The sequence below is a fragment of the Dermacentor silvarum genome, chromosome 1, assembly GCF_013339745.2.
Source record: "Dermacentor silvarum isolate Dsil-2018 chromosome 1, BIME_Dsil_1.4, whole genome shotgun sequence".
Lineage (NCBI taxonomy): Eukaryota > Metazoa > Arthropoda > Arachnida > Ixodida > Ixodidae > Dermacentor > Dermacentor silvarum.
This window is the reverse complement of record NC_051154.1, coordinates 204156042-204183465: the sequence shown is the minus strand read 5'-3', so window position 1 is coordinate 204183465 and position 27424 is coordinate 204156042. Positions and strand designations below refer to the sequence as shown.

Here is a 27424-nt window from a genome sequence, read left to right as displayed (position 1 = left end):
AGTGCAGTTTGGCCGGGAAGGCGAAGCAGTATTAGTGATAGCGAAGTAGAAGACAATTACACAAAGGAAGATTAAGCACTATATATATATAGTGCCGCGGCGGAAGCCGCGGTGCCGGGCGCCGACGCGAAGCGGCGGTCGTTGGGGTGTTACACCCCAAATAAAAGAATAATACTACGAGCAGTCAGGTAGACTGCTCCCTCCCTGATAGTGAGATTATATTTGGATCATCAAAACAGTGATGCGTGTTCTCCGTTCCAACGGCGGCGTTGGAACACCGCCAGACAGAGAGGAAGAAAAAAAAATAGTGATACGTCATCGAGGCGAGACCCCGCCCCTGCGCGGATTTGTTGTGAAAACAGTTGCACCCCACTGTAATCCGACCAGTGTAGCCAGACGCGGCCTGATTTCGCAGCGCCCCCTGCAGTTCACTTTTCCTTCCTGGATGTGTTTTGTGGTAAAACTAAAACAGCCGCTAGAGACCGCGCTACATCGGCCCCAAGGCCAAAGGAAATATCTATGATAATTCTAGGGGAAGCTCTTTGTTGTTTGAGGCCAGGACGGGAGTATTGCGGACTAAGATGTACCGAGTCAAGTACCACGTTGTGCGGTGCGTGTGGAGAGGAAGAGGAAACGGCTGAACACCTCATACTTTTCTGTAAATTGGGCTTAACCCTACAGTGCAAAGCAACGAGGCTGATTTTTTCAAAGCATTGGGGTTTATGGACAGTGGAGGCAAAATAGACTTTAAGCGGGTAGAAATAACCAAACGGTGGTTATCTGATTGGTGGCAAAAATCAAGGCAGGGGTGAAATTTCACCGTCCACAAAGTACAAAATATGTTAATAGTCACGGCTAGGTGGCGTGTGCTACCGCCCGATTTAAAGGGTTCAGCCTCATCCATCCATCCATCCAGGCCTTGTCGGCCCTTCTTTAGTCCTTCTACTCCTTCTATACAAACAGTACGCTCTGTCAAAAATGGCCGCTGTCGCTGCTGCTCTCGTCGAGCCTTCTTCGGGATTTTGCTTTGAAAATTGTCGCAGGTGAGGCAGAAACGAATATTCAAAGATACTAGCCTAATTAGAAGACATTTACGGAAATTCAGTGCGGAAACACGTTGCGTAAATTGAGGATGTAGCTGAAATTACTTGTTTCAGGTACATCGCAACTACCATGATTCGACACATTTCCTTCAGAAACTGTTTGTTTTCCTCTCTTTTGTATTCTCTTTTTCTATGGTATGCGATGTGTGCTTGAATGGTGTGCACTTACGCGAAAAAAAAAAAAAAAGCAGGACGGTTTTCTAAACTTGTACGCGACGCCCTTTCAATTTTGATCTTTTCAGAAATGCCTTCCTGCAATCGCAAGGGCTTCCTATGCCCAAGGCAACAAAGACCGGCACAACCATTGCTGGTATAGTGTTCAAGGTAACGTATATATATGTATTCGTAACATCATCATGTGACCACTATTACGCGCGATGTAACTGACGTCGTGGTTTTATTTTATTTAGGACGGGGTAATCCTGGGAGCCGACACTCGGGCCACTGCTGGGGGGTTTGTGGCGGACAAGAACTGCGACAAGATTCATTACCTTGCTCCAAATATCTAGTATGGTTTGTTTGGAATATTATCTACTGGTGACAAGTTATGTTAACATGGTTGTGATATTGAGTTGCTCCAATTTGTATATGTAAGCAGTGCTGTTTTACGTCGAAGGTTAGCCACAGTGTCTTCCTCAGTACCAGTCGTAGTTATTGTTTGCATGTGTTAGAGCACTGCACGGGCCCGGGCCGTCCGAAACGTTTTTCGGTGGGCTCGAGCCGGGCCCGGGCTTAAAGCCACGGGCCCGGGCCGGGCTCGGGCTTGAAAAGCCGCGGGCCCTGGTCGGTCTCGGGTCCGTTCATTAAAGGACCCAAGTTGGGCCTTCGACCACACGCGAAAGTTATGCATTGCATGGATCAAGGCAATCTGTGCCAAGCTCCTGTGACACGTGCAAAGTGCTGGCTTTTAATATACCTTAGCACAGAAAATCCACAAAAACAAACATTTTTTCCGTGTCAGGAAAAATAAATTATACAAAAGCCACCTTTCAAACCATTTGCCTGTTACCGCTTTTGTGGTTGCAATATAACCACTCTTGACAGCATTATATTATTTTAGCACTAACGCAATGGGTGTCTCCTTCTACTTGTGCATTTAATTTTTGTTGTATGCTCGTGAATTCGCCTGTTCATATATATATATATATATATATATATATATATATATATATGCATGCTACATCATCTCATTGGACCAAATAGTACGATCAAGGTAAATGCATGGGCACCTGCGGAAAAATAACAGCATAGGCAATGGGCCAGATCAGTGATGTTCCCATGGGGGAAACAAAGATTTCAGTATATTATTGCTTATACCCTGCAGCTGAGTCTCGAGAAGGTGAGGCTGACACATATGGTACACTCTAAGTAAAAAATATATATATTTGTTTACTTAGAGGTTGGGCCTATGCATGCACATGCTGGCCCTGGCTAAACTTAGTAATGAATGCCCGGGCTGGGCCCGGGCTTAGCAACACGGGCCAGGGTAGGGCCCGGGCTTGGAACCACGGGCCTGGGCAGTGCTCTAGCATGTGTAGCACATAATAATTTGACAGTTGCATTTGACAGTATTGTTAACACAGTATTGTGACAGTATTGTGACAGTATTGTTAACAGTTAATTTGACAGTATTGCAGTTCAACAAAATTTTTCATTGGGTTATAGCACCTTCCGGCAAAAACCTGTTTAAGGAACACAGTATGTCATGCCCTTTTGATGAATGATAATAGTTGTCATGGTAAAGCACATCTAATGGCTCTCCATGGCTGCATTACTTTTTTTTTTAATTGGCTTGGTTTGATTAGGACTAGGCTACATAATGCACGCAAAAGCTCATCTTGGTTTCAGGAGTGCATGCTGCATGAAAGTACTGTGAGGGTACCTCGGCAGATTTCTCTTCAGTATCCTATTTACTCTAAAGTAACCAGTCTTAATTTTCTAAAAGTGCACAGCCTTTTTATAGTTGCTAATTTTTGTTGTATTTTCTGTCATAAGTAAAAATTATCTTGTGTTACCATTCTACATTATTTATCTATGAAAGCAAAATAGCTTTTTTTTGTACTTCTGAAATGTGATGCTAATTTACAAAGTGATGAATTATTCATTTAGTCACCTGCACTTTATGAACTATTTCTGGGGCACTGTGGCTCTGCAACTCATTTCAACAGTTGATCTGGTCTTGCTTGCACAGTCATCATGCAGACGGCATTCTGAGCAGTTTCTTGTTCTTGAAAGGCCAACTGCTACAAAATTTTTGACCATGTTAAAAGCATAGTTGCAGATAGAGTAGATATATAACATCCTATCCGGAAAATTTAGAAATAGAAGTACTAGTGGTTGCATCATGAAAATTTATGAAAAATAGATGTTTTTGATACCAAAACTCGAAATACTGGAATTACCACTCGCCGGAAATAATGCACGTTGCGCAACATTGTGAACCAGCACACAAACTGGGCATGACCTCCGAGATGGGCACCGCCCGCAACACGCTGAAAATCTGAGGTCATGGTCTGGATTATGCATCATTTCTTGTAACCACCAGGTCCCTGTGTCATCTGCTAACGTGATATAATTGCCTGTCCTGCAGTTTTGCCAAGTTTACTTCAATAGTATGTCCTCCTAAGACCCCTTGTACAATACATTGAACATTGCCTTCTACATTTTTTCTAAATTCGCTCGGTAGTGATTATGCAGATTCTGCGTATAAAGTATGGTGCATGTGTAACTGTAAAGAAGTGGTTTACTCATATTCTTGTCATCCGCTTTCAAGGTATTTGACCCTCTATTAATCTAGACCTTTGTGTCGTCCCAGACCGCCCAAAGCAACCGTGAGGTGTGTTTCGAAATCACTGAGATTGCGTGAAAATACCGGGTGCGCCAGCAACATGGCAATATACTACACGTAGTTCCATCTTCATCTCTGCATTTAAGCAATGAAATGCAGTTTTTACCATAGGAAACATGAGGAGATGTTTACATACATGGAGACACAGTGTTTGGCATCTAACCGTGGTATTAAAAATTTTTAAATTGTTTTTCAAGTTCATAACATAACAGTAGACAATAAAAACCACCTTAAAGAGCAGTTATATCACATAGCTGAGTTCGGGTCTCAGGTGGTTACACTACTCATTTATAACCAATTTAGCCATATTGAAAATTGGTTGTGCTTGGCCTTTAAATAGGCCCTGTAACCAACCAATACAGGTACCTGAAGGAACACTTCACACCAGGCACACATGTGCCGTAGGTAAGACATCTGAGTGAGGCGCAAACATCAGATATTCTCTCACTAGCCTGTGATACACCAGTTGACACCACACACTTCATATCAATGTAGGCACAAAAAAAAACTCGACACAAAAAGCGACACGGAAACGGTTGAGTCTATGAACGAAGTAATACACACAATACAAGCCGCTCGCCCAAATGTACACATAACTGTGACAACTGTTGCTCCCCGCTTACAAAACAAACATTGCTCACTAATCCACCAAACTAACGCACTCATGAAACATAATGAGGAGACCAACAAACTTAACTCGTTAATATTCAACTAGGAGCACTTCAACGAGAACGTTGACACAATGCACCACGCAGAAATACACGAAGCACCGCACGAACATCTAGCTTCGAACAGTTTCCATCTAAACAGAAATACAGCTAGTTTCCCAACATATCAAATCCTTTATTAATGACAAGTACAGAAAAACACTACCTAAATCTACCTCAGAAACCACATCCACCGACTCTGCTGACCATGCCACCTCGAACAACAAAACTGCAACAGTCACCTCAGGAACACTCGGAACACAACCAGCGGAAAGTGAAACGAGCCACTGGACACATGCTACTCCAAAAATGAAATCAACAGCTGTCCAAGCAGACAACACAAAATCCACTACCGAAGTGTTCACACAGACACCCACACGCCCATCTGCACATGCACAGACTCAAACAGAAACAGAGCTGGAATTAAGTGAGGCTTGTGGGAAGAAACCTGCCAAACAGAAACACACCCGAAGCAGATCTACCCATCAAAAGCTAAATAAATGACAGCCATTGAAAATTAATAACCCTTCTCTGCCACGAAGCACTGAATTTTTACAGGCTAGAAAACTTACCAAAAAACGTGCTAGCTACACCTTCCATCTCAAAACGTACTCAAACTGTACACAGAACAATATAATCCCTAAAGGTTAGTACTAACACTGTAGGCTATACCAGCCCTAGGCACTCCCCACTACATCATCATGCAAACTGGCAAACAACATTAAACAATGCTTCACTCTCACTTTTGAATATCCTCAAGGAACACTGCAAAGAACAACTGGAAAGCTTTATCCACAGAATTCAGAACATTGATCTGACACCGGATGAGATGAAAGATTTAGAGCATTACCATGAAAAACAGAGGAAGAAAGCTTCGTGGTGGCGCATGAAAGGTGTTGCGTTGTACTATGCCATGGCTAGACCATGCTGGAGGTTTGTGGTGAGCCTCTATAACCCATTGCCTGGGTGCAAGGTGTTGATCAGCGCATGCACGAATCATGCCAGATGAATTCAAGTACTCCCAGCTTGCATCCAAGGAAGAGTTCAGATCTTTGTTCACCCGGGGCCAGCAGGCACCCTCCGGGTGAACAGGAACCATACTGAAATGGCTGGGGGCTTTGGTACGCCCCTGTAATCCAAATGCTTGGAGGCCTTGGTATGAAAATGCATTCCTTGTGAAAGAGTCAATAACTGTGTTGTTAGGGCCGGGGGTTGGTTGTGCGCCCCTGTAATCCAGCTTACTGGAGGCCACAGCGCAGAAGCCGGGTCTCGTAAGTCGGTCCTGGGAAGAGTCCGGTGACCATTCATGGTCCAGAGGCACCTGAACGATGTGGATGGTTGTGTGTCCGCGTAATCCAGCTTGTTTGGAGTCGCGGCTTCTGGACAGAAGCTCTCCCCACCTCCATGGGGTGCGTCACGGGCAACGTGCGGGTGGCTTCGGATGCCTGCACGGCTTAGAGGGGGAGCTCGCGCTGCTGTCTGGAGTCGCGAGGACCGCGGTGGCAGTGAGGGGGAAAAAGGTTGTACCTATTACGCGTGGCCTAGTTGTAGAGCGTCCACCTCGGCTGCGGGAGGTGGTGGGTTCGATTCCCACCACCGCCGGGCACCCACTGGTTAAAATGGGCACAACTGTACCCCGGCCTGGCGTTCAGCTTCCTTCAGGGGTTACATGCTTGGGAAAGGAGTCTGCGCCCTAAATTCTTGTCAAAACCCTCGTGAGCACAACTAGGCCACGGCTGCGGTTTAATCAAAAAGCAACCTTCCATGCAAACAGCCACCTCATGCCAGCAAGAGGGAGCTCGAACTAGAAACACCAGATATGGCTTAATTCTCCACAAAATTAATCCAGTCTAAAGCTGTAGATGTTTAAAAAAAATAAATAGGGAAGAAATAGGCGTGCTTAGCAAGGGCCTAAACTTTTGTCCCACGAACACAATAAGTAAGTTCGAGCTTCACAAGGACCATTCAGAATTTTCCCGACAAATGCATATCAGGCATTTTTTCACAGGCAACACTCTAGACACTGGGATGACACCACTTAGAGCCCAGTCCACTTGGATTCCTGAACCAGAACAAGCCACAGAACTCGACCTATATCTTAAACCTGTCACTAAAGAAATTATAAGCCAATCCAAGACAGCTAGGCAACCTGAAAAGATAACTGTCTCAGAGAGTCGTATCATCTCAAATCTTGGTTGCCGGAATGACATCATTAAGGAAGCAGATAAGGGTGAAGTGCAATTATTTGGCCAGTAGATAAGTACAAGCACAAGTCTTATAGACAGCTAAAAAAACCCTGAACATTACCGTAAGCTAGACAACAGTCCAACATTGCCATACACACTTTGCCACCAACAGGCTGAAATCACTTTTTCCTGATGAATTGATAACACCGTCAGAATTCAATTTTCTTAAACCAAGCAACAAAACAGCAGGACGCTTCTACCTCCTGAATATTCACAAAATTCCACATACTGAACTATACATTGCTCATATTCCAGGGCGTCCGATAGTATCAAATAACACCACCCTGACAGAGAGCCTCTCCACATTTCTTAACCACTTCCTTGGTGAAATACCAAAAAACTTCCGTCATTTGTACAAGATACCCCCCACCTACTGAGAATTATGGAGGACATTAATAAAGGCAGACTACCGCAGAACATAATTCTCGCTACACTATAGTACATGATGGACCTGTACAGCAACATTTTAATCCCTGATGGCTTATCTTCGATAAAAGAAATGCTGTCCAAACACAATGCACAACACTCTATTGAAGTCTACTTGTCTCGTCTTGAATTAGTTCTAACATATAACTACTTCGAATTTGAAGACAATTACAACCTACAAATACATCGGACAAGTATTGGTGCACCTTTTGCACCAACTTATGCAAACATTTATGGGGACTTTAAAAACAGATTTCCTATATCGCTGCACAGACAAGCCTCATAGATACGTACAATACATAGATGACATATTTATACTATGGGGACATGGTCAGGAGAATCTAGATAAATTTGTAACATTCCTAAATTCTTTTCACACAATAATAAAATTCACATTGGAATCTTCAACTCGGCACATAAACTTTCTGGACACAGCAATATATATTGACAATAGGACGCTAAAGACAACGCTGTATAGGAAACCTTTTGACAAACAACAGTACCTAGAATGTACAAGCCACCATCACAGACATTGCAAACAAGGTATCTTTAAAGGTCAGCCGCATGACTACGTCACATTTGTGTTGAAAACCAAGACTGCATAGACTCGGTCACCTTAAAGAAACCCTATCAAACAGGAACCACTGGAACTCTGCCCTTCAAAAAGCCTACACTGATGCAACAAAACTTGAGCGAGCCGAGGTCCTTAAACCCCGCCATACGATCACAAGATCTACGATCATACGATCTTGCTACTAAATTCTCAAGCAAGGTAACTTCGACTTTAACATGCACATAAAGCAATGTAGTCTACTGTCTTGAGTGTGTATCTTGTAACAAACAATATGTAGGTGAGACTGGACAACAAATTCATACAAGGCTCAACGGCCATCGCGCAGATACAAAACTCAATTTACTTAAAGCAGTAGCCAGCCACTTCAATGAACATGGCCTAATATTTGATAAAGCAAGGCTACAGTACTACAAACAAATTTACATTCACCTCGCGAGAGGAAATATACGAAATCATGCCTCATACACAAGTTTAAATGCCTACACTCGATGGGAATCAATTTGGCACATGGCAACTTAGAATTGCTGAAAGCTGTAACTTAAACTTGAAATTCTCGTATCATAAACAAAGGCACAAAAGCAGGTTACGCCACCAGCTAACCTAGATTCTTAAGCTCATCTATTCCTACATTTCCAGCCCTTCCCTGCCTCTCCCCTACCACTCGATTTAATATTTTCTTCCACGCTTTTACGCATATATCAACCATACGAGCCCTTTTCCCATGTACACCTGCCCCCTCCCGCTTTTTCTGCTTTAAGCCTCCTATTTGTTCTTCCATGTTGTTTTTTTCTCTTTTCTTTCCTTCTTCCTCCCTCTCGCATTCCAAAGTCCCAGATGCTAGAATATCTTTTTCAGTGCCTCCACCACACAGGGTTGTGTCGCAGGATCAAATCCCAGCCACGGCGGCCGCATTTCGCCCCTGCGAAATGTGAAAACACCCGTGTACTTGGGTTTCCCCAGGTGGTCCAAATTATACCGGAATCCCCCACTACAGCTAGCCTCATAATCAGATCGTGGTTTTGGCACGTAAAACCCCATGATTAAATTTTTTTTAACCACACGGGGTTGTGCCACAAGCATGCTGCCGTGGCGATGCCTACGCTGAACATCTGAGGCCCTTAAAAGACCCAACCCCTCCCCTTTTTACTACCCCCATCCATTGCCATGTTGCCTTCAAAGTTACATGATACGCTGCTGCTGCTGCACTACTCAAGACATTCTTTCAACTCATGTCTTTTTGTTACTCGCGCACTGACTGGCTGACCGGCTTTTTTAAAACCACAAATGCACGCCACCTATGACACCTATGGTTTCTGTTCAGTTCTCTGAAAGCTTCCTAACCTCTCGCTCACACAACCCCTCCTATGTCCTCCTCCTTTCTTTTCTCTGTAGCCTTCCTACTCTCCCGCTCTTGTCCCCTCAGAAACCACGCCTAGAGACAACAAGCGACAGCGTTCATCTTCTTTTCAGTCTCTCCCTTTATAGCCACTGACGACCGCACGTGACGTCACTCAACTAACCTGTTAAAACTAACCTGCCGAGGATGACAAGGCCGCCCTTGACAAAGATAGGTCCTCCTATCGAAACGTTGGCCAGCCTTTCTGAGGCACCTTATCCCTGTTTATAACTTTTATACCACAGTGTGCTACTCCATCTGTCTGAAGGTAAGGTTTTCAGGCAAGGTTTTTTTTTCCTGGTAACAAGAAGCCAAGTTTCAGCAAGACAAATGCAATGAAAATGCTGAATGATCAACCATATAAGTTTACTACTGAAGTTTGTGGCAGGAAACTCTTATTCTTGTTCCTCCCCTCCTACCTTTGTGTTTTGCAAAGAAACGCATGTAGGTTATGTTTAAAAGGCTGTTGTACTTCGAAAAGTGCACTTATGCTGATATGTTATGGTTTTATTTTGCGCTCTGTCCTGGTCAGTTGCTGTGGTGCTGGAACTGCTGCTGACACGGTAAAGACAACAAGAATGATATCATCACAGCTGGAGCTTCACCGCTTGGCCACAGGACGGATTGTTCCCGTGTGCACAGCAAACCGCTTGTTGAAGCAGATGCTCTTTCGGTAAGCATTATCATTTTCAGAGTTTCCCGCGTTTCAGATGCAATTTTGCGCGCTTTCATTGCTAGCCTCTGGCATCCTGATTGACTTGGAACAACAGCTTGACATTGCGTGGAGCTACATGCTGCCAGGTGCCTGTACAGAGTTTGGTCCTTTATGTGGTTGACACTGAAATTGACTAACATGGTCATTGAGAACAGGAGCAACATAAAATACTAAGGGAAATTACTTGTACTTACTAATTAAATTAAATAAGTGATAAAGGAATGGAAATTACAGTGGATGAAAAAACTTGCCGCAGGTGGGGAATGATCCCATGTCATTGCATTACGCGTGTGATGCTCTTACCATTGAGCTACTGTGGCGCCGTTTTAGTCACACACAGCTTATTACTTTGTAGTGTTGCTTGCATGTAGGCACAGTAAAATATAACAGGCAAAACATAATTTCACTGAAATCAAGATAATAAGTATACAGGTAGGCATAGGTCGGTAAACTCACTCATGAGTCGACTCACTCAGACACAGACTGACCCGTGAGTGAGACTCAGTCAGTCCAGCTGAGTAGAATGCATGAGAGTTTGAGTCCGAGTGAATATAGCTAAGTAGAATTTTCGCAAGTCTGAGTGCGAGTGAACCTGGCTGAATAGAATTTTGGTGAGACTGAGTCTGAGTGAGCCTTAAGCAAAAAATAAATTTTGTGACTGAGCCTGAGTGAGTTATTATTTGGCTAACCTATGGTCAATTAAAAAAAAAAGCCATTGCTAAAATCGTGGTGACGGTGGCAAAGTTCAAAATTTATCCAAGTGGCACGCACTATACTTTAAACAACTGCATCAAGAGAAGAAAAAAAGGACCCCAGCACAGAACCGCACTGTGCTATTGCTGCATTGTCAGCAGCACTACGCTTGCACTTAAGCTGCACTCCCCAATTCCATCACACACATACAAGCTTTATGTACGCGGCTGTAGCATCAGTCCAGAGCTTTCGCAGCATCGGCAACACTCAGTCTAGACGTATAGCACCTGCTTCCACCTCCCTCCCAGTCTGGTGCTTCTTGTTACTGTGTCCACTGTTTGCGCCTCCGTGGCATGATAGATGGAGCTTGGAAGGGAAACGTGGCGAGCCTTGCAGGCAAGCGCGAAGCATTGGGTGCTATGCGAACGTAGCTTTCGCCTTCGCCTTCAGTTTTGTAGGTAATGTTGGTAACACCTTTGGTAATGTAAGCGTCATTAACTGGCAGAAAGTACATAATGAAAACAATGCTGATGAAGCTTCTGTAAGTTACTAAAGGAAAAATCCATGCAAAGAGCGATGGAACAAAAAAATACTAGGTGTAATGTTAAGAGACGGGAAGAGAGTGGTGTGGATCAGAGAGCAAATGGGGATAACAAATATTCTAGTTGACATTAAGAGATGTGGATCCCACACACTGTGGGAATTGATGTAAGCAAAGCCTTTTGTGCTGTTTGCTTTGATCGACGATAAAGCATTGCAGAAACTGCAGCGCTTACCTTAGTACTAACATGCAACAGTTCAGAGGGGAGGTAGATATAATGGTAGAGAGGAGGTAGGAAGAGGATGCAGAGAATGGGTAGAACAGGCGCAGTCACAAAACGAGTGAATAACAGCCTTGTCACTCTTTGCTCGCAGCTCGCATACATAGGGGAAGGGCGGGAGAGGGAAAAGTCAACAGCAGTTGTAGACAAACTGGATAAATTTAAGTTCAAGGTATGGTACAGTACGGTACATTCCTACGATTTCTAAAAAATAAACACCATGCAAATTTGCGAAGCGGGCAACTGACACAGGGTGTGCAAACTCAAAGCCACAACAAAGAACCGTAGTGTCTAGGCGGCACTATGGAACCGATAGCTCAGCACAAAGCCATAGGTTCAATTTCCGCCTGCAACTACTGCATAATGCAAAAAAATTTTTACAGCATATCCACGGGGTGAATGATGATGAGTGGGCGAAGCTCCGGAGGTTCATGACTCTTCCGTGAAAATTCGCCCATTACATCATCATGAAAGACGTGAGAACCAGTGTGTGAGGTTATATAAGAACTTTTATTCATTTTCTTAGATGAGGTTTGGCTTCCGTTGTCCCTTCCAAATGACGGCTTTATGGTCCGTGAAATGCAAGGAGAGCGGTTCTTGTATGGGTTGCAGTTGGACGTTCGTAAATGCAATGTCTATGCACGTCCCTCAGGCAACGAAGAAGGGCAGAGCTCGCTTGAGCCGCTTAGCAGCAGCTTCCCGCGCTCGCGCAGCCTCGGGATCCGCCTGCCTGTACGCGCGTTTCCTCGCCGCTTCTCAGGTTCTCACAGTTTCTGGATCCGCTTCTCGGCGTCGCCGTGCACCTTCTGCTTCGCGGGCTCGAAAGTCGGAATCCGTTTCTTGGCGCCTCCGTGCAGCTTTGGCTTCGCGGGCTCTCACCTCCGGGTTCTGTCTGCGAGCGCGCGCTGCAGCCGCTTTCCGTGCCCTTCGCTCCGCCGCCTTGTCTTCCATATGGCGCAGTGACTCCTAGCGAAAGAGGAAGCGCGCCAAGAGCGAGCGCATTTTATAGCTCTCACCCCTAGCGGTCTCCTATCGCACTGTATCGAAACATCTCGAACGATCGCCTCCATCCAATGATCTAGTGATCGCTCATCACACTATGCGCTCCCATACATCTGAATGGAGCGAGCGCCGCAGCGCCATCTCGTATTTTAATGCGTCAACTATGCTGCGCTAGCGCCATCTAGTGATATCCCGTCACACTAGCCTTTACCATGTATCTCTATGGAGCGAGTGCCACCAACGCCATCTAGTGATCACTTCACGAACTAGACGAGGTGGCTACGACGGAGGAGAGACTGACCCACGGCGTAAGGAGCTTTGCCCCTAAAATGTCAGTGCACTGAGCTTTGGGTGCCTGCACTGCATGGTAAAGGACCGCCAGTGATTAAAATTAATTGCCACTATGGCATTTCTCTTTAACCCCTATGTTTCTTTAAGATACTGAACCCAATCAATCGGTCAATAGGTTGGTCAGTCAAGTTTTGGGGGATATGTTTTGTCATTTAAAATGTGCACTGTGTTGTGGATGGAGGAAAAATTTTCAGAGACTAAGGTTGTGGTTCCAAAACACATGATGTGTATCTTTATTATTTCTTAAAGTTGGGTAGTTGGGTACACCTAGTGCCGTTTTCTTCCCAGATACCAGGGCCATATAAGTGCAGCGCTGGTACTGGGGGGAGTGGACAGAACTGGTGGTGTCCTCTGCAGTATTCACCCTCATGGCTCTACAGACAGGCTTCCTTATGTGACCATGGGGTCAGGATCCTTGGCTGCAATGGCTGTCTTTGAGCGTGACTGGAAACCCAACATGGCAGTATGTAAACCTTTTGTTGCCTTACACATATGTAAAATTGGATTCTATGTTCAGTCTACAGCATTTCATTTTGCTCTTACATTGCTCTCTTGTCCAAATGAACTGTTGTGCTGTTCTGAGGTGATTAAGCGTGGAAAAAAGCACTATTGGGCATTGCACAGGAGCTCATTGCCATGAAACTGCATACTCTGTATAATTTGCTAAAATTAGTCTTCCAAATTCTTTAGTGAATGCAAAAAAAATATATATATATATATATATATATATATATATATATATATATAACAATAAGAATAGTTCAGGTATAGGAGCAGAATAATGCCTCTAGACCTGTAGTTCACCCAACTTCTCTCTGCATTCATGTTTTTTAAAGTGTTTATCCGCGTGTTTATCCAGCTACAACCTATGGCTCGACACTGGTGGGCTGGGTTTTGTGCTACCCTTTACACAAAAATGACTCTTTTCACTTCCTGAGCAGGCCCGTAGCCAGGAGGGAGGGGGGTGGGCTAGCATCCCCCCCCCCTCGCAATTTTGATCTTTACCGCAAATAATTACTGAAAAATAGGTACTTTCTGCGAATAGTCAAGGCCTTCAGCAAGTGCCCCCCCTCCTTCGAAAAAAATTCCTGGCTACGGGCTTGCTCCTGAGTAAGACCTCATTATAATGAACTCCTATGTAATGAGTTGTTGGACACATGGAAGCAAATTTAAAATTTGGTTGACCTCTAAATTTGGCTATAATGAAACTGGAAAACAAGATCCGAAGCAATATCAGATAAAGGAAAGTGAATACTACAGTTGAACCCCGCTGTAACGAAATTGGCAGGGAAATTGAAATAATTCACTTTCACTATAATTTTGTTGTGAAATGAGACAGCACAGATAGGGAATGCGCTGCAAAATGAAACTTTACAGTCAAAATTCCATTAGCCTACCTTGGAGAGCATTGTTCGAGGCTACAGAACCGCACTGCCGAGAACACAGTGTGCCCCGTGCATCGCTGATAACGTTCGGGGATACGATCACTTTCACAAAATTTCACCTATACTCCATCTCACAAGCTGTTGTCAGCACTGCCGAAGGTACGAGGCGTACACCGGCAATATCCTTGCGCAGCGGTATATAGTTCCGGGAGTAACTGGCTGATTATTGGCTACACTACAGAGTTTTATGATTGATCGCTACATGATACGGTACAGCCATACGTAACATGTTATGGCCTTTGCACATGCACGTCGTATACGGAGAATTACTGTGGCAGTTACCGCCGGTAACTGTGATCACTTATAGAAACATGGCAGCACCCATACAGCGCCGACCACCCGCTTCGATCCAAATTCACACTTTTTACTGACTTTCCCTGTCAGCAAGAAACAAGGGGCAAAATTCGTCATCGCTAAGTCAAAACATTAGGTATGTTTTGTAGAAATTATTGAGATCGGCTGTTTGTTTTCACGCTGCTAGGACTACAGACACGGCACCGAGCCGTAATGGTTTGATTTCTAGTCAGCAGATGGGCGCCACAGCATTAACATTGGTGATGCATTGACGATGCGGAACGCTATAAAAGCCTAATTATTTACTGCATCATTAATTTACTACCCCGCTCTAGCATGGTACTGGATGACGGTAGCGAGCCAATGTCAAGTGTAGATGCCGAGCAGACTCTGTGCCGCAGGGGAACATTTATGAGCGCGTTCGTCCTTATTACTTGCTAAGGAGGCTGCAAGGTAACTGCAGGGAAAGTGTACAGGTAAAGCGAAGCCCTGCTGTCGCATGCATGTTAACGCAGCATATGGTTACGGAGTCGAACCATTTTTTGCGTCAATCCACCAACCATGGAGCATGTAAATGAATGGCAAGCAGACGCTGAGCAGACGACGCGGTGCAGATGAGCACATCTCGAGGGGCATTCGGCCTCCCTATTGGCTAAGAATTCGTGTAGCTTCCACAGTGCTGACAACAGCTTGTGAGATGGAGTACAGTAAAATCTCAATATAATGAACTTCAGGGGACCGCAGTAAATAGTTCGTTATTCTGAAAAGTCGTTATAGTGAAAGCCCCGAATTGAAACATTCCGCCCATTAACTTATCAGTTCATAAGTTATCACCATATGAGCTATCCACGAAGACGTCGCTGTTGGCTCTCAGCTCGCGCAGTTGCTATTCACGCACCACCGAAGCACTTTGTAATAAGAGTGATGCGCTCAAAACAGACGCTGATGCCGAGAAAACTACCGAAAAAAAGGAAGCTCCATGTCGCCTCCAAAGCACAATGTTTCTTGTTTATTTTCACAATCCTTGCTGCCGTGGACACCGCAACTGTCTTGCGAGAGGCGGACACCTTAACTATATTAAAGTTAAGTTTCCGGGCGGTTCTTATAAAAAAAAAAAAAAAAAAAAAAAAAGCTGACGCGTTTCCGGCGGTGCGTAAATGGCACCGCCCGGAAAGTACAAAGTGTGATCGTGTGGCAACCCCGCGAGCACGAAGGCTAAATTTATCCGCGCATGTAGCTACTACGGCCGCAGGAAGCGCAAAAGAGGTGCGCCGAAAGAAGGAAGAGACGCGCCTCCGTTGCTAGGCAACACTTGTCTGGGCGGAACATGCGCTCGCAAAACCTGATGCGTCGTCGCCTCAGCTTTTGTTCGAATGGTCCTGCACGTGACAATCGCCACTTCCGGACCTTCTCAGAAAGAACAGCTTGCTTGACTGTTCAGCTCACACACTGTTACCCTGCCTCGGAACGAAAAAGCACGAGTCTAGAGCCAAAGTATTTTGCGGTGATGCCCAACCCGATGCGCCTTCCGGCCCCACTGGTCCCGGTGCTGTACTGAGCTGCGCCGTTCAAATATCCGTCCACGCGGGGCCTTCGGGCACAATGCGCCGCTGTAGAGCGCAAGGGCGCCATCCTAAACCAGGGACGAATCCATTGCAACGCATGCCGGCATGTCATCTGAGGGCTGGGTGTTACGGAAAAGGCGTGCGCGAAAGAACCTGTATGCGCACGCGGGCGACAGCCGCTTCCTTTGTGACATGCCGCTGTCACCAATTCGTATGATCGTCGCGCTACTTTCGAGTCTTTTTCGGAACTCGTGGAGTGATTATTGTGGGCGATTGGCCTTTCGGTAGGTGGCCGCCCGGCTGCATGCCGGGCGGCCACCTACCGATGCTGCATGCCAGCGTAGTTTTTCCTCAGGCGCCATCTCAGGTTTTCCGGACCTGTGCGCCGCGGCGTCCGCTTTCTGCGCCTTGTCGTCTGCTAGCCTCCTGTTTCGGCTGCCGTGACTGGATACACGGAAATCTAAGAATCCCAGATTTTGGAATATGAGTTCGTAGTACTCATGCGTTGTTAACATGACATGACCACTGAATAACCATCGTTATTCTGAAAAGTTCGGTATTCTGAAGTTCGTAGTACTGAAATATTTTTACATTGAAACTATAAGAAGTCAGCAGGGAGATTTCTGAAAAGTTCATAAATCTGAAAAGTTTGTTAATGTGGGGTTCATTGTAACGAGATTTTACTGTATAACTCAGCCTTATATACACGTCGGCCTCTACAAGCAACTGTGTTCCGGATGAACATTTGCCCAATGGGGCTGTATTCTTGGTCGATCGCTTCCGGAGGTACTATCACTTTTGCAAGATTTCGTGCAACTCGGCACCAGACGCATCAGCGTCCACAGCCAACATGTAGAAATATAGCTTTTTTCTTTTCCTTTATGCAACGTCTCTCTCTTCCGGAGTTTATCTGCACAGAGTAGAAATTTATTTGCACTGAATGACCATAGTCGTCAATCTGAGACTGTTTTTAATTGCTGTCTTGCAGTCCATTAGGTTTGATAATCCGTATTTTTTAAACTGCTCAAAACTAAAGTTGTAAATGGGATCCTGCAATGCACAGAAGTTTCCAAAGCGCCGAAAACATGTGATGCAACTCCAATGCCACTATTAGCATGTAAAATGCCTTTGGATGAGCTTTCATAATTAAAGGTTGAAAGCAGTGCGTCATGGTCTGCACCCTGCGCAAAAACTTGTCGCCATCTTGTGATGGCAAGCTTAGAAGTATTCAAGCTATTAGACTGGGAAGGCTTAGGAGTGAGGATCAATTGTAAATATCTTGGCAACCTTAGGTTTGCAGATGTTTGTCCTGTTCAGCCACACTGGGGATGTATCACAACAAATGATTGAGGACCTTAACCAAGAAAGTGCAAGAGTGGGGTTGAAGATTAATAGCAGTAGACCAGGGGTTCTCAAGCATGTTCGTTACAGGGAACCCTGCTGAGCTCCATAAAGCGCCAAGGAACCCCCCCACACGCACAGAATTAACCAAATTAAAATGACCTAATTAACCTAAGGCCGAATTATCCAGGGTATCAAGAAAACAGTAAATGAATGCTTAGGTCAACACGCTTTTATTTATCGAATGAATCAGCAAGTCTTGTTTCTATTTTGCACAAGAGCAGTGTGGAAGCTGAAATTTTTGTCATCTCATAACTGATTAGAGCTAGCAGCAGCGAAGGCCTCACAATATCCTTTGCAGCGTGGCCGCGGTACGGGTCTTCATCTGAGACACACTTTTCACTACCACACGCACATCCCGATTATTTTTTCGCTAGTGAGCTGGTCGCCAACAAATTGTCCGTCCATCGCGATGTAGCCGGTGCTCTTCATCTTCGACAGCTTTGCGCCGAGTCAAAGCACAACCACTGCTTGCTGCAACTACTGTGGACGAAACGGCGGCTGTTATCCATGCGATCATGGACGGCGACTTTGCGGTTCAGAAGGCAGGCGGCCGACGCACGCACCAAGTCAAAACGAAACTACCGTTTGCTGTAACAAGTATGGACGAATCTGCGGTTGCTATCGACACGATCATGGATGGAGACTACACGGTTTTGAAGGCATACAGCTGACGCGTGCACCAAGTCAAATAGAAACTACTGATTGCCCCAACCACTGCGGACGAAACTGTGGTGGCTATCGACGCGATCATAAATGGTGACTACGCACTTATGAAGGCATGCGACTAGCCGCCAACGCGATGTTACGCACGGCGATTAACGCAAGAATAAAGGCTTTGAGGGCACAATTAAGCATGAAGCGTTCCGATGTTGCTGTCAGTCACGTATAGCGTACATAGCGTACGATTGCCGCTGAGGACCATGGCGATGCGGACTGCGCCGCTTCGTTTTTGGACGCTAGCGCCGTTTTTGCTCTTTTGCGGCACGCATTTGTGGTGCTCCATGCAATTATTTTTTTATTCCTCTGGCGTATACGTCAGTGCGCACACTATCGGCACCTACCCTATCTACAGATAGGAGAAATGCACATGTTGGTAAGTTACGGCTTCCGAGATTCAAGTGCAAAAGCTTAGGCGTGCTGCCTGTTTTCGTAGGTTGGGTGGCTACAAACTGCTTGCGGATTTATTGCGCAGTTCACGCGTTGCCGTTAAACACTGTGATGTGCTTTTTGACACTCAGGCATGGGTAATGGAGGTTGTGTGGATCGAGCAGGGGCCTGGAACCCCGAGCAGGGGCCTGGGAACCCCAGGGTTCCGCGGAACCCACTTTGACAACCCATGCAATATACAAAGATAATGTTCAATAGGCTGGCAAGGGAACAAGAATTCAGTATTGCCAGTCAGCTGCTACAGTCTGTACAGGAGTACATTTATCTTGCTTAATTACAGGGGACCCTGATCATAAGAAAATTTACAGAATTAGAAAAATGGGTTGGAGTGCATACGGCAGGCATTACCAAATCCTGACTGGGAGCTTACCACTGTCGTTGAAAAGAAAAGTGTAGAATCATTGCTATCTACCGGTGCTAACATATGAGGCAGAAAGTTGGAAGTTAACAAAGAAGCTCGAGAACAAGTTAAGGACCATGCAAAGGTTAGCCGTAATGTTAGGGTGTGGATCAGAAAGCAAACGAGGATAGCTGATAGTTTAATTGACATAAAGAGAAAGAAATTGAGCTGGGTAGGCGATGTATATCGTAGGGTAGATTATCGGTGGACCATTAGAGGTACAGAATGGGTGCCAAGGGAAGGAAAGCACAGTCTAGGACGGCAGAAAACTAGGTGGGGTGGTGAAGTTGGGAAATTTGCAGGTGCAAGTTGGAATCGGCTAGTGCAAAACTGTGGTAATTGGAGATCGAAGGGGAAGCCTTTGTCCTGCGGTGGACATAGAATAAGCTGATGATGTGATGGCAGTGGCGATAACTCTGGCTCTGACAGTAGGCTGTTGCTGACAGCCAGTGTGGTTTTGGTTTCGTATCCAATTGCAGGCTGTTTTCGGACCAATTTTGTTGAAAAAATGTTTGTTCTAAAATTGATAATATGGGACTCATTCGCTGTGAGCTACTGTTTTCTCTTCGGAATCGGCCGAAAGCCGGGGCCAAGAATAGGCATTTTTGGCAGGAGGTAATGTGTCTGACGTATTCACTTTCCCCTAGCACTGCCAAGATAGATGCCACAGCTATTGAAGTCAGTTGCATGCATGTGCTGACCATTCATTTTGGAATTATTCGGAGATGGCCATCAAAATAACGAAAGTTGCTATAAAAATATACGAGTCTTGACCGGGACCTTTGGTCGAGATTGATTAACCAAAAAAATGATTAACTTAAATCTAATTAACAGAAGTTTGCTGTAGCGCCTTATAAAATCACAAATATGGTGGAATGCCCTCTGGTCAGGGAAGATCATTGTAATAATACAGTATTGACCCAGATAAAATTTGTTAAGACATTTCAGCTCCCTCATGTGATTGTGAACAAGGCTTCCTTGAAGCTGTCCGTGCTGTGTCTATGAATTACTATCACCTTCACTTTTTTGCCAAGACGTCAGATTTGCATTTTCTTCCCAACTCCACTGTTTATTGACACTGAGTTGAAATGCGTCAATATGACATAAACCGTAACAAAGTTAACCTCTCGGGCTTTTGAGTATTTTCACTTTCTCCCCCCCTAGTAGCACATGTTGATACACATGTGCTACTATAGTAGTGCTGTTGTGAAAAAACAATGGATGTTGAGCACCACATACTTTGTGTACTCTTTTACAGCTGGAAGATGGAAAGAAGTTGGTGAGAGATGCTATTGCTGCTGGTATCTTCAATGACTTGGGATCAGGTGGCAATGTTGATATGGTTGTCATTACTCGAGAAGGACTTACTCGTGCACGTCCTTATGAGGAAGCAAACAAGAAGGGTGAACGGTAAGTTACAAGAGCAACTTTTTTGCTTGCGAACAGCTAGTTAATTAATGTAGTGCTCCCAGTACACTTCCATTTAATGCTAAGCTTAAAGGGTTATTTGTTTAGTACAGTAAAACCTCATTAATTTGCATTTCACGGGGCCAAAAAAATGTCCGAATTAACCGAATGTCAAATTATCGAGGGTATCAAGGAAAACAAATGATAACGACCTCAACACGCTTTTATTTACTGAATGAATCGGCAAATCCTGTTTCTATTTTGCACAAAAGCAGTTTGGAAGCTGCAATTCTCGTCATCTCGTGACCGATTAGCACTCGCAGCGGTGAAGGCCTCGTGACTTCCTTCGCAGTGCGGCTACGACGCATCTTCATTCGAGATACGCTTTGCATTACCGTGCGCACATTCCTATTACAGTGTAGACCGCTTATAACGTAAGTCGCCGGAGTCGTGAATATCTGCACTATAAGCGGTACCGCACTATATAACCAAAACAGCGATTTTCAAGCCCTGTACGTATGCAAAACATGTAGACCAAGCAGCCGCGTGTATCCGTGAATCGAAGCGTGCGACTGGAATTTTGCATCCGTTTAAATTTACGAACGTTGAAAGGTTAATGTCCAAGTGCCCACGATCTTCGCATGAAGCAGACAAAGTAATAATTTTAAGAAATGTCTCAGTTTCGCCCGAAAGGCAAAGCATCAATTGCGATAGCAAATTGGTAGAGAGCTATAAGGAGTAGGGATAGTAGTTTTATCGGCTGCATAAACTTGACACATTCGCTTACTAACTGAATTAACAAGCGTGGTGTCAACGCGCACAAGCAAACATGAATAGACTCAATGACCGCAGACAACTACAGTAGAACCCTGCTGTTACGTTTTTCACGGGACCATAAAAAAAAAAACGTAAGAGCCGGGAAACGCAAGAGCCAGGAAACAGGAAAAATTGAGAAATGCGAAGTAGGGGGGTGTTGAACTGCACACAATATTATTTTAATTCTTACGTGCGACAAAAAGTAGTTTCGCCCGACAGCCGAAGTATCGATTGCGATGAGCTATACAAAGTAAGAATAGTAGTTTTATCGTCTGTATAAACTTGTAAACATTCGGTTATTAACTAATTAACAAACATGGTGTCAGCGCCCACAGGCAAACATGAACACATCACACTCGATGAGCGCGGACACGCGCAGTTAAGCGCCGCTGCAGAAGCGAGCGAAGTGACCTTCGTGCTGTTGTCTATCGCTTCAACCCAAACTGAGCGCCGAGAACACGCAGCACGCACAAAGCCACGAGCCGCCGACGCACCTACACTGCGTAGAATCTGCCCCACGCAGATCGCTTTCAACATACGGCCCGCGGGACTGCGCGCCGCCGCGCAGTATGATGCCAGAGCACAACGCTGCCTGCTATCCCCCCCCCCCCCCTTGCTCCCTCGCTGGTGCCTCGAGCGCAACGGAAGGAGGCGCGCTTCCTCCGTGCTTTTCTTTCGCGCACGAGACGCGGTCGTCGGCTCCCCTCTCACGCTTTCACTCGCACATTCAGCATACGGCCGCGCGGCTTCCCTCGCACGCTTTCACTCACACATACAGCATATGTCGCCACGCGCCGTCGACGTATGCTGTATGTGCGAGTGAAAGCGTGCGAGGGGAGCCGACGACTGCGTCTCGCACGCGAAAGAAAGCATACGGCGCGCGGCGACGGCATTATCGCACTTGGACTTTATACGGAACATCTATGAGCCAAATCCAATTTTAGGGCCGCAACACGTCATAGACATCATCTTTAGATAGCAAAAGCGGATATCAAAGGCCATACTTTTGCTGGCGGAAACCGAAAATACGTAATAAATGTCGCCCCCAGCACTTTGGGCGGCCAATGCCATCGTCAAGCAACCAAGCCAAGCGACATGAAAAGTCAAAATGGCCACTCGGGCCGGCGCGGTGTGGCAGTTCGCAACGTATGATGCGGGAACGGTCCCACAGTTGCGACGTAACAGCAGGGTTACCAATGCATTGGGTTCTATGGAAACTGTGCCGGGACCGGCCGAAAACGACGTAACAGCCGGGAAAACGCAGCACCCGGGAACGTAACAGCGGGGTTCTACTGTACTATCAAAACCCGGGCGTGGGGAAACACGGCCGCGGCAGCGAGAGAAGGTGCGCGCAGTTTATTGCTCTATCGCTTCAACGGAAACTGAGCAGCGTAAGCACAGCGCATACAAAGGTCAGAGCCGTGTGGAGATGGCTTTCAAGATACGGTGCGCGCGACAACACCGACAGCCGGCACAGGCGCGAACGCGTTTGTTGGCAGAGTAGAAGCCGCTCCCCTCCCTTCCTCCTGCGCTGCCTTCTCGCTTTTTTCCTTTTGCGTGGGAGATTGCGTCACCAGTTCCCCTTGCGCCCGGTTGCAAGATACGCATTTGGTGCCGCAGCGAAGCGTCGCCCCCTCCCCCCCCCCCCTCCCTCCCTCCCATACCCCCACGGCCTTTCGCGCAATAGAAGTCGCGTTTGCCCTCCACTGTGCGTTCGCTCTCCGTGAAAGCACGTGTCCCCCGCGCGCTTTCACTCGCACATACGGCGCGCGGCGACGATTTTATCGCCCTTGGACTCATGCTCCATGTCTCATGCTCCTCCGCATCACCCTCGTTGATCTCCTCTCCCATCGGTGGGCGCACCTCGTTGAGAAGCGTGCTCGCTACCACCCTTGTCGGCGAGATTTTCCCGCGGAAGCCGCATTACAACCGGTATTTCGTCTCACGCGGCTGCACTGTAAGCGGTATGCGTATACATGGAGTGCTATGGGAAAATTAACGTGAGTCTGAAAAGACCGTGCTATATCCGGTCCTGCCCTATAAGCGGTTACGTTATAAGTGGTCTGTACTGTATGTTTTTTTGCCAATGAGCTGGTCATCAACAGATAGTCTTTTCATCGCGATGCAGCCAGCGCTCTTCACCCTCGACAGCTTCTGCCGTGTTTGTGAGATTGCGCGTGTAGCCATTGCACTGAGTCAAAACAAAACTGTTTGCCGCTACCACTGTCAACGAAATTGCGGCTTCTATTGAAGCGATAATGGACGTTGACCATGCAATTCAGAACGCACGCAGCTGACACGCACCAAGTAAAAACGAAACTGTGTACTGTTTGCAGAAACAGCGGTCGCTATCGACGCGGTCATAAACTACCGTTTATGACCGCGTCATAAAAAAGCAGTTCTGAAGGCACGTGGCCGATGCACACACAGTCACAACAAACTACTTCTGTTTGCCCCAAACTGCTGTGGATAAAACCGTGGTCGCTTTAGACCTTTGGTCGAGATTAACCGAGAAAATGATTAAATCTAATTAACAGAAGTTTGCTGTAGCACAAAGTGTTCCGGCATTCCTATCGTTCACATATGATTTTCGTTTGTACACTAGGGCAGCTTTTGATTTTTTGCATCGCACTCTCCGCCCTCGCCGAGCTCTAAGAGTTGTCTGAATTAACCACTCACTGTCCAGCCAAGTACTTCGAATTAACGAGAGTTTGATACCATTAATTAAACAATACATACGCCTGCCGGGACCAGACGACGAATCCGAATTATCCAATTTTTTATTGTGATGGGAATGTGGCGAAATGCAAAAACACCCCCGTGTACCGTGCATTGGGTGCATGTTAAAGAACCCAAGGTGGTTAAAATTAACCCGGAGTCCCCCACTACGGCATGTCTCATAATCGTAACGTGGTTTTGGCATATAAAATCATAGAATGAAATTTTTTTAACTATTTGCTTCAAAATTATTCTACTATATTTACTATTCGCTTTGACCTTCCTTCGAACAAAAAATTTATATTTGCTCAAACCTACCTGGAGGGTAACAAGTTGAGTTGTGTGTCCCGGATAGTGGAAATGCAATTGCAAATGAGTTTGTGCGACTGCGTAGAGATGGCAGCATCTCTCAACAACCAGTGGTGTTGAATACACATGAAATATAAAACATAAGGTCGGCGCCATACATGTACGGCAAAAACCCTCAAAGAATTATTCTTGTACAACAGTTGCTATTGTGCAAGGTGCTTATCATGGATTTAACTTATTTGTAGTTATTTATATTGAAAAATACTTTATCGAATTCTTTGTTTGGTCATCTTGGCAATGTGCCAGTTATTGTCACTGCTAATTGTCATTGTTCCTTGTTCCATTCTTGCACAGACACCTGACCTACAAGTTCAAGAAGGGTACAAGTGCTGTCTTGGCAACCAAAGTAGTTCCCATTGAGGTGGAAGAGACAATTGTGAAACACACAGAGGGTGAAGCCATGGACACTGCCTGACTGTAATATTCTTTGCACAGTTCGAAATAAAGTGGACTGCTTACATTAGAAGGCAGTTTTTTTGTTGTTCTTTTGAAGCAAATACCGTATTTACTTGTGTAAGGCCTGGTTCCGTACTTACGAGTTCAAAAGTTTCAAAACAAGTTTCACTAATCGTCACACACATACCCAATTAATTTCCGCAAGAAGCTAGTACTACATGGCACTAATTCAGCTGCCGAGGATGGCATCATCACCACCGTATACCACATTCAATTAGAGGGTAGGCTGTGTAGGTACTAGGCCACTCCCAATTCGGCAGTGGTTCCTTATTCTACAAACAAACCGCAACTTTGGTTGCGGATGAAGTGGCACTGGTTAGGTTCTAGCCAGTGAGTGAGGTGAGCGGGAAGCTGTTGCTGGAAGTTAACCTTTAAAATGTTTGTACTAGTAGACCACATTGAAGATAGGACATGAGATCACGAGCTGGACTGATGCCCACGGGTTATCAGCAGGCCACTACTGTGAATGCTTACCAAGTTTGTGTGTGTGCATACTGAATGGAACAGCATAAGCTCGCATGTACAGAGGTCATCACACTTCTCTAGAATGCGCAAACCACGTTCTCAGGATTACGCTGGTGATATCTGAAGATGGCATGTGGCACAAAATCGGCTGTATGTGAGGTTGAGTGCCTAAATTTAGTTTCCATTTATTTCTCTCGACCTAGTGGTCGGTTTAAGCTTTGATAGCTTCTTTGGCCCTCAGAAGTGTGTTCTAGACAAGTGTGTTGATCTCTGTACTAGGCATGAAGCCAATAAAGCTCCAAACTGATGTTGCGCAGCACAGCCCAAAACTGATCGTGTTGCGGAGTCGAGGTCGCGTATGTGGTATCTTCACTTTATGACAATGTGCAGAGCAGAGCAGCCTAGGCCATGGCTTATTTTATAGAAAGTGCGGAGGTTGTGGATTCAGCGCCCACTGGCAGCAAGTTGTATTTTTCTTTCACGGTTGTTTTCCTTAATAACTCATTTTATTCAAAGGAGGCTATTCTGTGGCTGTGCTGTCTGTTAGCTTTGTAAGGCTATTACCAACAATAAATTACCCCAAGCCTCTCGTGGTTCCTCCAATTCTTGCTCTTTTTTTTTAAGTAAACATGTGATTTGATAAACTTGCTTCCTTCAGACTCGTTAGGTAACAACATTTAATATCAATAGAACCTCGTTGATACGATCCCGTTACGTACAATTTCCCTGCACCAACGGTCGTGATCGAGAACATAGAAAATGACTCAATAGAGTTATGCTTATTTTTTACCGGTTCATACGTTGCGAGACCGATGACTTGTCGTTTAACATTTTCTTCTTTGTTGAGTAGCAAGGACTCCCAGGATTCTCTACATCTATCTGGCTCATCAAAGCTAGGACAGGTCCAAACCGTGTGGACTAAGTCCGCTATACTATCACAATGCCTACACCGGGGGCTATACACCGAGGGATGCCATTTGCTCAACAGTTGTGGGTTTGGAAATACCCCCGTTTGCAGCTTCCTCCATATAACATCCTCGCTTTTGGTAAGGTTCTTATCCGCTCTCGGGCAAGTCTTACGCCCCAGCTTATAATGGTTAAGAATTTCCTGAAAAGTGTTAAGTTCGTCAGCGGTCTGTAGGGATTCCTCGCTTGGGGGTGTTGTCGAAACAGCGCTGGGATCCCGGAAAGTGAGACCTCGGGCCAGCGCAGTGCGCCTTCTCGTTTCCTCGCAAAACCTGATGAGCCGGTGTCCAGATTAGCAAAACCTGCTCCCCGACGGCTATATGTGTACAACTGCGGCTAAGATCCTGCCCGCATCAAAATTTCTGATTGCAGATTTTGAATCACTAACAATAACTCTCACATTCTTTTGAGTCAAAGCCAGAGCAATGGCAACTTCTTCCGCCTCTGTTGCTCCTAAATGTCTCGCGCTGCAGCACGACGCAGGGCCTCTGTTTTCGCGTGTAATTACGGCTGCGTATACTTTGCCTTGCTTGTATTCGGCCGCATCCGTGTATATCACATCCTGCCTGCCTTCCAGTCTTTTCTGCAGCACCTCAGCTTTGTCCCTTCGCCTGCCCTCGTGATGCACCAGTTGCATATTCTTGGGCAACGGGAGTATTCTCAGCCTGTCCCCGACTCGCAGTGGGACTTCGCCTGTCTGCTTAGAACATGCCTGGGGCTCGAACCCCAGCAGCTCCAGGATCATTCTGCCAGCCTGAGTGCGCAGCAGTCTTTGATATTGCGATACTGTCGCCGCTTCATTGAGCTCGTCTAACCGGAAAACACAATTTTTCAGCACCAACATTCAGTACATCGCCAAATTGCGATTGTATGATACGTTTTCTGGCCACTAGAACCCATGCAAACAAGAAAATGCATGAGGCGCGAGCGATCAAGAATAGTATATTGTAACGAATGGTTCAAGGAATTCTGAGATATCACTATTTATTGTGGGCCAACAATAAATAAATAACTGCAGTAAATAAGATAACGGCAAGTAAATAAATAACTGCAGCGTTCTAAGCAGGGGA

The 27424-nt window shown here is 45.7% G+C and overlaps 1 protein-coding gene and 1 long non-coding RNA gene across 2 annotated transcripts; both read left to right on the top strand.

Annotated features, from left to right (window-relative positions):
* Positions 1-896: 896 nt before the first annotated feature.
* On the top strand, positions 897-24921 carry LOC119436664 (proteasome subunit beta type-7-like). The gene is made up of 7 exons (XM_037703622.2): positions 897-1043; positions 1346-1427; positions 1514-1611; positions 9833-9973; positions 13171-13345; positions 20416-20567; positions 24762-24921. Exons 1-7 carry the CDS (start codon positions 979-981, stop codon positions 24880-24882), a joined length of 834 nt encoding a protein of 277 aa, XP_037559550.1. The 5' UTR covers positions 897-978; the 3' UTR covers positions 24883-24921.
* Positions 1619-8459, top strand: LOC125941768 (uncharacterized). The gene is made up of 2 exons (XR_007464590.1): positions 1619-2658; positions 2721-8459. It is a non-coding gene; the product is annotated as an uncharacterized LOC125941768 (long non-coding RNA).
* Positions 24922-27424: the final 2503 nt, after the last annotated feature.

Coding starts and splice junctions, on each gene's coding strand:
- LOC119436664 (XM_037703622.2), top strand. CDS start 979: ATGGCCGCTGTCGCTGCTGCTCTCGTCGAGCCTTCTTCGGGATTTTGC. Junction 1,428..1,513: donor TTGCTGGTATAGTGTTCAAG/GTAACGTATATA, acceptor TATTTTATTTAG/GACGGGGTAATCCTGGGAGC. Junction 1,612..9,832: donor TACCTTGCTCCAAATATCTA/GTATGGTTTGTT, acceptor TGTCCTGGTCAG/TTGCTGTGGTGCTGGAACTG.